Source organism: Centrocercus urophasianus, unplaced genomic scaffold, assembly GCF_019232065.1.
Source record: "Centrocercus urophasianus isolate 14NV4802_14NV808 unplaced genomic scaffold, USGS_Curo_1.0 seq_36, whole genome shotgun sequence".
Classification (NCBI taxonomy): domain Eukaryota; kingdom Metazoa; phylum Chordata; class Aves; order Galliformes; family Phasianidae; genus Centrocercus; species Centrocercus urophasianus.
Genome location: NW_024884933.1, coordinates 841,311 through 851,569, shown reverse-complemented (window position 1 = coordinate 851,569; position 10,259 = coordinate 841,311). Strand labels below are relative to the sequence as shown.

Sequence of the window (10,259 nt, the reverse complement as noted above, 5' to 3'; positions counted from 1 at the left end):
GAGCTGCCCTTCAGAGACAGCTGCTCTCTGCACTGACCCTCTCTAGGTACAGCCAAGACCCCAGGAACCGTTTGGCCGATGCTGGTGTTAGGCCAGACAGTTTTGAAAAGGGGCTCTGACAAAGACCTTTTCAAAAGTCCAGAAGGATTATATCAATTATGTAGAAGGGCAGCAAATTTCAGCATCTTGTCCATCAGCATCCCGGATCCTTCCCTGCAAAGCTTCCTCCCACCCACTGCTTGTCCTGCTGCATGGGGTCATCCCATGCCAGACGGAGGACTTTGTGTTTGTCTGTGCTGAATGTCAGTAGGTTTCTAGCAGCTCATTTCTCCCTCCTGCCCAGTCTCTTTGAATGGCAGCCCTGTCCTCCAGTGTATTGGCAGCTCCTCATTTCCTTGTGTCCTGCAGACTTGATGGGGACTCAGGTCGGTGGGTGTACACTGCCATGCAAGTATTTTGGGGGTCAAATGCTGGCCCATTTCTCCCACATGAGGTCCCCTATCCCCCTCCCCTCCACCCAACCTCTTTAAAATCCCATACCCTACAAAAACTCTCCTTTTCTGCATCCCAAGAATCCCACGTGCATTTCACACACCTCAGCTTGGTGCCACTTGCCTGACAGCTCCCAGAGGCAAGGACAGTGCTGGGTAGGGACTTGTCCTCATCAGCCCTGGATTGGGAGTTTCCCTGGGTTCCTCTGTAATGAGCTGCTCTCCCTTCCCTCCTCCCACACTGTACCCAAGGCGTGGGAAAGCTCCAGGGCTGAGGTCAAAGATAAGGAAGGAGGCAAATTCTAGGAGTCAGCGGCAGCACAAGGAGCTGTCATTTAATGTGGACACAGCACACTTAGGACACCAAATCTGGAACTAAGAGTAATTCCGAGGGTGAGAGACTCTTAGTCTCTCACCAGTGTACAGACAGCAGCTAAACCTCAGGGGAAATCAGGAACCCAGAAAAGATGCTGTCAGCCCCTTCGATCCCCACGACGGAGTTCTTCTCTGTCGGCTCCAACCAGACAGACTCATTGACTGCCAACCTGAGCACCACGCCTCCCGTGGTGACCTGGTAGCTGCTCTGCACGTAGTCACAGAACGTCACCACCTTCTCACCCCTGCTGCCGCCCCGTCCCTTCTTCATTCGGAGGCACAGGTTGCCCTTGGATGTGACGTGGTAGGTAAAGTAATAAACGCCGGGGACCTGGCAGGTGAAGCGGCCGTACCGGTTCTCGTAGTGTCTGTTCTCGTTGGTGATGATGCGGTCAAAGCGGATGGGCTGCTCCCGGCGTGGGAAGATGCTGATGGTCCTGGCAGCGGAGAAGGCAGACTTGAGGGTGACCTTGTAGTCACCGATGTCTCCCTGGGGGCCAGGGGGTCCCATGGGGCCCGGCAGCCCTTTTGAACCTGGGGATCCCTTGGGGCCAACCTTCCCAGGATATCCTGGCTCTCCTGGATCTCCCTTTTCACCAGTGTCCTGTTCGTGCTCCGCAAGTCCAGGAGGACCTAGAAAACAGGACGAAGAGGGATTGTGGCCACAGCTAAGCCCAGTGGATCTGCAGAGGGGCAATGGAAAATAAACCACAGGCACCTGTGCTGAGCTGTGGGACAGCAGAGCCCCTCACTCAACTGGCATGGCTTCTCTTGCCCTCTGACCTCTCCAGGTCCTTTACGGTGTTTTTTTCTCCCTACATTCCTCAGTGCCACATCTCCATGGCTCTTGAACACCTCCAAGGACAGTGACTGCACCACCTCCCTGGGAAGCCTGTGCCAATGCCTGATATCCAACCTGAACCTCCCCTGGCACAACTTAAGGCCGTAACCTCTTATCTTATCTAGTTCCCTGAGTATCACCCCGTGTCCTGATAACACCTCAAAGAACCTGTTGTAAAGGGATTTGTGCTGAATTGCTTTCCCCCAACCATCTGCCTGGCACCACCTCTTCCTGCTCTCATTGATTATGTTTTCCACACCCATAACTTCCTCCTTACCTTGCTCGCCCTTTGGACCATTCTCCCCATCTCTGCCATTGATGCCAGGTTGGCCTGGTGACCCCGGGATGCCTGGGATGGTGCCATAAGTCTTGCAGAGCGTGGCACTCGCCAGCTGCCCTCCAGTGAGGCAGATCAACACCACCCACACGGTCTGCATCTTGTCTTCCTGCTGGAGCACAGAAGGATGCTGAGGTGCCGCATGGCTTCGGACAGTGGGAGGGATGGGGAAGCACTCTATGCTGCTCTGAAAGAAGATGTCCTCCTGAATGATACCATGAAGGAGGGAAAATATGTTGTTGTAGGGCCAAATCCACTCTCCTCGTGGTCTTGGAGGGACCAGAACTTTTGGGACCTCATCTTATGCACTGCAAAGCATAGAGCCAAATCACTTTGCCAGAGAAGTTTCGGGCTCTTGCTTCCCACTGGCATGCCTGAGGAATAGCTTTAGCCTTTGCAGATATCCCCTCTTAACATCTGTGTTAATTCCCTGTTTGTCCTGCCACATGCCTGATTCATCTGGGATGATGGATCACATCTGTATCTAACCAGCCCTACTGTGACAGCATCTTTCAGAATGGTGCTCATCCCTGACCACCCCTTTGGGCCCCCCTCATTCCCCCTTTCCTTCTCCTCCTTCTCCTAGGTAGGGCAGAAGTTATTAGGGTCCCACCAGAGATCCCCTCCACCCCCAGCCCAGCACTCCCTTTCTGTTCTGCCCCAGCCACCAAGAAGCCCTAGCAGCATTGGGTGACTGTCCCTCCGGTGCTGCCAGGTCCCCCATGTGCTCCTACCTGCAGGAGGGAGCTGGGCTCAGCCTTCCTACTGTCAGCTTCTTGTTGCACGGGATGGGAAATAGAGCAGGACACACTGGTGTCCTGCTTGGAAATGACCCTAAGGGGAAGCAGAAGTTTGCTGTGAGGATAGTTGTGAAAGAATCTGGCCACATCCCTTTTTGTATCTTTAGCTCCAGTCCTTTCTTCAGTGTCACTTTCATATCCCTTATGAATGCTATCAGCTCAGCAGAATGTGAAGACCTGAAGCAGCAACACACAGCCCCATAGGTGCACAGCTCTGGTCCTGGGAAGCAGGGAGATGCCTGCCCTATCCTGCAGGGTCTCTGTGCTTTGCTCAGCTGTTCTGTGCTTGCTCTGAGGAGTATTGCCATCAGCTCTGTGCAAATTCAGGGAGAAAGGAGCGCTGCACAAAGGTGTGTGCTCTTTGCTGGCATCCTTCAGGCTTCTCTGTGCATACCCAGCTATGCTGGGAAATGACACCAGACAGGAGGACATGCCATGGCCTAAGCATCTATAATCTTGAATTGAACCCAAGGCTGGGAATGGGAAATTATTTCACTTTGAGATACGAGCATTTCCAATCCCAATTTCTGCTGATGCCTGTGGTAGTGAAGCACAGAACATTCAGGGGACATGAGCTCTTGCTTCCTACTGTACAAGAGGAATCTCTGTTGGGTTTTGGTGGGTTCTACAGCCTCCACAGCCATAAGCTCCTTCAGTCTGGCTCTTGGGCATCCCCTGCCCTTTCCCCTGAATGGCCCCTTTCTGGTGCAGATACCACAGAGCAAATCTTGCACCCCAGGGCTTTATCACAAAGCCACATCCACCCAGCCCCTCCAACCAAGACCTGGCCACTCTGCACTTTGGCAATGAGAAAATAATGGTCATGCTTGAGGGGGTTCCTTGGGTTCAGCCCCAGGCTGTTTTTTTCTCCCCATCTGTGGTAACCCATCATGCAGCATCTTCTAGCACCCTTTGGCCACTTCTTCCCAGCTAGCAACAAAAGCTCTGTCCCTGCTGCCTGTGCTCTATGCAGTTGGAGGTGGTGGAGCCCTCTGGCTGTGCTCTGAAATTGTTTGGGTAGAGTCCCTGATGAGAATGGGTCCATGGGGGTGTCCCGAGGTTTCGTGGTCAACCATACTGAATCCAGTTGGATGGAAAAGGGAATATCAGAACCCCTTCCTGGAGGACTCTTAGACCCCCTTCTGTGGGCACTGTGTGTGTGTGGTCATGGGAGCAGTCCCTGATGCTTTTGGTGCAGGTGGGGGCCCTGCAGATGGTGATTACGAATGGGAGAGAGGACTCAGGGGTGTCCAGGTTCTGGGCAGACATAATTCACACCTACAGAGGCTCATGTGCACGTCACATCCATATGGCCACACATGGGCTTCACCTGCAGAAAGGTGAGTCGTGAAAATAAAGATGCTCAGCCAGCCACATTGGGGAAGGATTTATTGACGGGGAAGGGGACAGAGCTGTGTGTGCTGGTGAGCCCTGCTTCTCTAGTCTGGGAAGAGCAGGAACCCCGAGAAGATGCTGTCAGATTCACCAGTGCCCACCATGCCATTGTAATCATTCACCTCCAGCCAGACCTGATTCCCAGCCTGCAGATGGAGGAGGACTCCTCCAGAGGTAACCTGGATGCTGTTGGTCTTGTGGTCACAGAAGCTGGCCTTCTTGACCTTGTCCTGGAATAGGAGGGTGCAGAGGTTCCTTTCCATTGAGCTGTGGTAGACAAAGTAGTAGAGGCCGGAGATCTTGCTGGTGAACTTGCCTGTAGTGGTGCTGTAGTCGTTGTTGGTGTTGGTGATGACGTTGTTGAAGATGACAGGGACGTTCTTCATGGGGTGCTCACCAGTCTGTCTTGTCACTGAGAATGCTGACTGGTGCATCCTCTTGAAGCTGCCAGGAAGCCCCTGCTGTCCAGGAGCACCCATCACCCCCTGGTCTCCAGGGGGACCAGCAGGACCGATGGGGCCCATCTTGCCCCTCAAACCTGGGCTGCCCGGCTCCCCCTTCATGCCCTTGGGACCTTGCATAGTAGGAATAGCTGGAATGCCTGTAGGGCAGTGGGAAGTGGAGTCAGCCACAGTGGAAGGACATGGGGAGAAGCATCCCAGCACCTTCCCACCTACCCAGTCTGCACAGTGTGGTGACTTTGCCCTCCTGCAACCGAGGCAGGCTCAGTGCTCACTCACCTGGCTCGCCTTTGGCTCCCTTCAGCCCATCCCGGCCATCCCTGCCTGGCACACCTGGGATGCCTGGCAGGCCTGGAGCCCCATAGCAGTTGTGTGGGGGATCACTGGTCACTGCAGATTCCAGACGCAGAAGTAGGAGGGTGAGGGCAAGATGAAGGAGCTCCCTAAGACTCTGCCCCATTTTGATGCTCTGGATCATGGAAAGGGAAAGAAGTAAAAGGTGCTGGGATGAGGGGCCACAGTAAGGCAGCTTTCAGGACATGGGGCAAAGGAGGCATTTTGCTATGAGGGACACTGCGCCGGGAGCACCTGGCTGTGATGGCTGTGCCTTCAACATCGTTTTCCTATACAAATTGTCAGATGGTATGGGGGCAGATGAGTGGAAGCTCATCGTCAACCCCAGACAGACTGATGAATCCTTGTGGTGCCCATTTCCAGCTCCAAGCTCTCTTGGTTCAGCATCCCAAGCCCTCTGCAGATGTGCAGCCCACTGCAGAGTGCTGCACCCTGCAGCCAGCTGATCTCACCCTTCCCCCAGCAGCAGCCTGACTTTCCTGACTCTGCCCACCAAGATCAAGACCGCATCATTCAAGGGACTCCTGTGGCAATGCTTGGCCCAGGGGCATGAGATGTGTGCAGTTGGGGTGCTGGCAATGCCTCTGCCTCCTCCTCTCACCCCACCCAGCACTGCACCATGCTGCAGGACCCTCATCCACGCAGCCCACCCCAAACAGCTGAGCCCTGCAGCATCTCTTACCTCTGGCACAGGATCCAGCGCTGTGGATCCCTGCCTGCTGCCAGCTCTGCCTGCTGGCTCCAAACGACACAGTGCAATACCCTCCTGAAGGAAGTCGCAGAGTTAGGAAAGCTCCCCATGGGGACACACAGCCTCTCCAGCTGAGTTTCACATCCTCCTGCCTGGCCATTTTCTCTGAGCAAGCACTTTCCTGGTCATCCAGCAAGACTTGCACTCGTGCCAGGATTCACCACTGCAGCAGCAGGGGCTGAGAGGATGGATGTGGGGTGAACCACAAGCAAGAAATGCACCACAAACCGTCCCTCCCTTCCTTCTTATCCTCATCTCATTTCTGAGCAGATAAACAACAAGTTTGGGTGAGGAGCAGAACCTCAAACCACCTCCACAGAGCCAGGACAACTTGTGCAACAAAGGGCTGGTGCAAGAACACTGGGCTGTGATGGGAGAGAGGTGCTGTTGTACGGGCAGCAGGAGCTGATGCTAGTGATTAAAAGACTGCTGCTCCTCGAGGCTGACTTCTCCACCTGCTTGGTGCTCAGGTGCCAGCATCCCAGGTTAGGATGTTGTATCTTCAAGTGGGGAAAGGACAGATATAGGCTAGTCCCAGAAACTTCCCCTGTTCCTCCTCGTAAATGAAGGTTTTGGTTGTATGCCCTGATCTCTCCTGCACAGCTGGGGGTCTATTGGCCAGAAACAAGCTGGGATCACTTCCCTTCTTGGACAGCTTTGGACAACTCAGGACATCATTAGTTTGCTAAAAGTGCGTGGATAGGAAAAGAAAACCCAAACAGCTGTCAGGAAAGAGGTTTATTTGCAGTGATGGGGAGGACATGAGAGGCGGCGCTGGCCTTGTGCCAGGGATGTGCATGCAATGGTTAGAGGCGCAAAAGCAGTTGGCACGCAGTGATTTCACGCAGAGAGCTGGAGACCAGTGATCCCCTCCAGCACGAGGTCTGAGCATGAGGCTGGGAGCCTTTGACCTCCAGGAGGCACTGGGCTGAGCTGCCTGGCTCCTGCAAGCAACGGGGACCTCCGCTGCTCAGTTGGAGGCCATCCCTTTTGCTGTCATATCAGGCCACCCCACGTCCTTGCAGGGCACAAACGCGTGCAGGCACACACACACACAGGTGCTAAGCAGCTCAGATCTGGGCTGACAAATCAAGGGGCTGCCGGTCCATCATCCCAAGTGCGGGTACAGCATGAAGCCGCTGAAGACGCTGTCTGCCTCGGTGCCACGGTAAATCAGGTTGCCCTTTGTTGGGATGGTGTTCACAGACACCCGGTCGCCCGCAGCCAGGCTCAGCACGCTGCTGCCCGAGTTCACCTGCAGGATGTTGCGGCTGTTATTGTCGCAGAAGCTGACCACGCGCTCCGAGTTCTTGGTGATGCTCAGACACAGGTCTCCGTTGGAGATCACTTGGTAGGCGAAGTAGTAAATCCCGGGGATGCTGCAGGTGAACTCCCCGGTTTGGGGGCTGTAGGAGTTCTCCTCGTTGGTGATGATGTTGTCGAACACCACTGTGGTGCCGCGGGACGGTGGCGTCATCCGCGAGGCAGAGAAGGCAGGATGCTGCTGCTGCTGGAAGCTGCCGGCATTCCCCTTGGCCCCTTTGAGCCCCGGCTTCCCTGGCAGTCCTGGAGGACCCGGTGGACCGTGGTAGCCCTGGTTCCCTGGGATGCCAGGAGGCCCCGATTCGCCTTTGTCTCCTTTGGGTCCTCGGATGCCCGTCCTCGGTGCTGATTTCCCTGGGGAGAGGCAGTGGGGAGGCACCATTCATGCTGTGATCAGCATGCCCACAGCATTCCCACATCGCTGGGCTCGCCCTTACCTGGCTCTCCCACATCACCCTTCTGCCCCGGCCTCCCATCAAGGCCGGGGATCCCTGGGAAGCCATCCTTGCCATTCGGTGCCCGACACACATCATCCTCTAGCATTTCCATGCTCAGCACTGCTGCCAGGAAGCTGGTCACCAGCCAAAGGCTGAGCTGCATCGTGTCTCCCTGCAAGCACAGCATGAGGGGTTTGGGGGTGGAAGTGAGCACACAACAAGCATGCACATGGTGCACATAGCAGGGGGTGCAGCTTGAACACAGACATACAAACATAAATATGTGCTTTCCTCCAGATCTGTGGGCACGTGCAATGTGCAGACACAAGCGTGTGCTCAGACACAGACCTACCATGCCACCTATGTGCTGCCTAACTCAGGTAGCCAGATGCCACGCACAGCATTGAAAATAACATTGCTGTTTCATTGCATAATCTGAAATGTTACTGAAAAGCTCTGAGGTGCCCATGGTAGGGCTGTGGGACGTGGAGCAGGGCATAAAACCTCCGGTGCACATCTTGGGGATGAATACATGAAATGCATTCAGTGAGTGTAAAGAGATACAGCAGAATAGAGAGAAACAGGAAAGGGTGGAGAAGGAAAGAAATAAAAGAGCAGGAGCGATGCAGATCCCCAGCACACAGACCTGAGAGGGAGGAGGGACATCCTGAACGTGTATCAAGAGCCTGGAGCAGACCTGCAGAACCCGTGTCTACATCCACATGGTGGACTGAAGGCAGATTGGCTCCTCTGCATCATCTTCTCCCCCTTTTCCTACTTCATATGCTTGTAAACGGGGGCAGGCAGCAAGGGCTGGAGAGAGGTTCTGGAAGAGCTCTACATCCCCACCTATTCAGGGTGACTTACCTCCTTGCTGGGCTGAGAACAGAGCTGTCAGAGATGGCTGCTCCGTTTGCTGGCAGCTCTTCCTTGGGAGCAGGGCTGGGGGGATGGAATTGCATGCACGGAGTTTGCAGAAGAGAGCTGCCAAGTTTCACTTGCTTGCGTGGTTCCCTTTTCTGCGCTCAACCCTGGCTGTGCCAGTAATTGTTGGGAACAGCCTGCTCAGCAAAAGCGCTGACCCCTCAGAGGGAAATCCTGCAGCACAGGGAGGCACAGAGACATGGGCCCAGTGTGGCACAGTGTGAGGTGGCACTGCCATGCGAGGGACAACCCCTGTGAGGTGGTGGGGTGCCCAGTGTCCTCATTTCAGAGCCACCATGCTTGGGGGCCATCGTCTCCATGGCTTCCCAGTTGCCTCCCAGTCCCCTTGGGGGTAAAGTTACCACCCAGACCTGGGCAATCCCTGGAAATATATGTGGCCTGACCCATGCCTGTACAATATCTTGTCACAATTTCCTTTTAAAAGCCCAGGAGGAGGAAATCCCAATGGGCCACAAGTCAAGAAAGTGGGGCAGAAAACTGGCTTGGTTGAAAAGGGAACTTCTCATGGAATTAGGGCAAAAAAGGAAAATATATGACCTCTGGAACTGAGGTCTGGCTTCACAGGGAAAGTACAGAGCAGCAGGGAGGAAACAATAAAACGAAGCCCAACTTGAGTTGACAATGGCCAGTGTGTTCAGACCAGAAAAAAAGAGACATTTTTAAGTAGGTGGTCCAAGGAAAATGTTGAACTGAAGACGTTCACCTGCCTTTTTTTCCTCAGTTTTTGTATTACTGATATATCTTGGGCTGCCTGGACCTAAGAATTGGAAGACCATGACTGGGGGAGCAGTGACTTTCCATCTGAGGTCACAAAAATTGTATGGGACCAGTTGTACCTGTAGAATGTTCCTTAGTCCCTGATGCCTGTTGGGATTCACCCCCGAGTGCTGAAGGAATTAACTGAAATAAGAGCTGGAGCCTTCTCAACAATTAACAAAGATCTTGGGAATCTGGGGATGTCCGTGCTGACCAGAGGCAAACCAACATGATACCCAACTACCAACCAGACAGAAGAGAAGATCCAGGGCATTATGGACCTCAACCTGACCTCAGAACCTGGAAAAATAATGGTGAAGACCACGTGCTATTGAAAAGCATTTAATAACAAAGCTGATGTCGGGGGCCGTCCACATAGCTTCATAAGGGGAAAGTCTTGCTGCAGTAGTTTGATCTCCTGTGATAAGGTGTGAATAAGAGGAAGGTGATGGGTGTAATCTTCCTGGATTTCACCAAGGCCTTTGACACTGTTCCTCATAGCATCCTTCTGGACAAATTGGCTAGCTGTGAGATAAACAAATTCATGCTATGTTGGGCAATGAATTAGCTCAATGACAGGGATCATAGAATTGCAGTGGATGGGATACATCTTGTTGGCAGCAACAGCAGTGTTCTCCACAGCTCAGCTCTAGGAATAGCCCTATTCAGCATCTTCATCAATGATTTGGAGGCAGGAGTCGAATGCATCCTTAGCAAGTTCATTGATGATACTGAAATGGGAGGTACAGCTGACCCTCTATTGGGACAAGAGGCGTTGCAGGATGATCTAGATAGATTGGGCATGAAATTCAACAAAGGTAGATGCTGGGTGCTGTGCCTGGGATGGAGAAATGCCAGACACAGGCACAGGTTGGGAGGTGAGTGTGAACATGTTCAGAGGAGGGCAGTAAAGCTGGTAGAAGGCCTGGAAAGTGTGACCTATGGAAAGATCCTGAGGATAATTGGGTCATTTGGCTGGGAGAAGAATCTATG

At 53.6% G+C, this 10,259-nt stretch overlaps 3 protein-coding genes across 5 annotated transcripts; all 3 read right to left on the bottom strand.

Annotated features, from left to right (window-relative positions):
* Positions 1-794: 794 nt before the first annotated feature.
* On the bottom strand, positions 795-2,899 carry C1QB (complement C1q B chain). 2 transcript variants are annotated; one of them, XM_042831579.1, is made up of 3 exons: positions 2,779-2,899; positions 1,985-2,156; positions 795-1,499 (listed from the first exon to the last, which is right to left on the bottom strand). In XM_042831579.1, exons 2-3 carry the CDS (start codon positions 2,142-2,144, stop codon positions 925-927), a joined length of 735 nt encoding a protein of 244 aa, XP_042687513.1. In that variant the 5' UTR covers positions 2,145-2,156; positions 2,779-2,899; the 3' UTR covers positions 795-924. The 2 variants fall into 2 exon arrangements, with proteins under 2 accessions (XP_042687513.1, XP_042687512.1); XM_042831578.1 differs by having other exon boundaries at positions 1,985-2,153; positions 2,779-2,860.
* A 1,317-nt stretch (positions 2,900-4,216) lies between these two features.
* On the bottom strand, positions 4,217-5,851 carry C1QC (complement C1q C chain). Of its 2 annotated transcripts, XM_042831576.1 has the most exons (3): positions 5,737-5,851; positions 4,980-5,169; positions 4,217-4,840 (listed from the first exon to the last, which is right to left on the bottom strand). In XM_042831576.1, exons 2-3 carry the CDS (start codon positions 5,158-5,160, stop codon positions 4,284-4,286), a joined length of 738 nt encoding a protein of 245 aa, XP_042687510.1. In that variant the 5' UTR covers positions 5,161-5,169; positions 5,737-5,851; the 3' UTR covers positions 4,217-4,283. The 2 variants fall into 2 exon arrangements, with proteins under 2 accessions (XP_042687510.1, XP_042687509.1); XM_042831575.1 differs by lacking the exon at positions 5,737-5,851 and having other exon boundaries at positions 4,980-5,178.
* Positions 5,852-6,528: 677 nt separating this feature from the next.
* Positions 6,529-8,548, bottom strand: C1QA (complement C1q A chain). Its single transcript, XM_042831651.1, has 3 exons — positions 8,433-8,548; positions 7,566-7,737; positions 6,529-7,482 (listed from the first exon to the last, which is right to left on the bottom strand). Exons 2-3 carry the CDS (start codon positions 7,726-7,728, stop codon positions 6,914-6,916), a joined length of 732 nt encoding a protein of 243 aa, XP_042687585.1. The 5' UTR covers positions 7,729-7,737; positions 8,433-8,548; the 3' UTR covers positions 6,529-6,913.
* Positions 8,549-10,259: the final 1,711 nt, after the last annotated feature.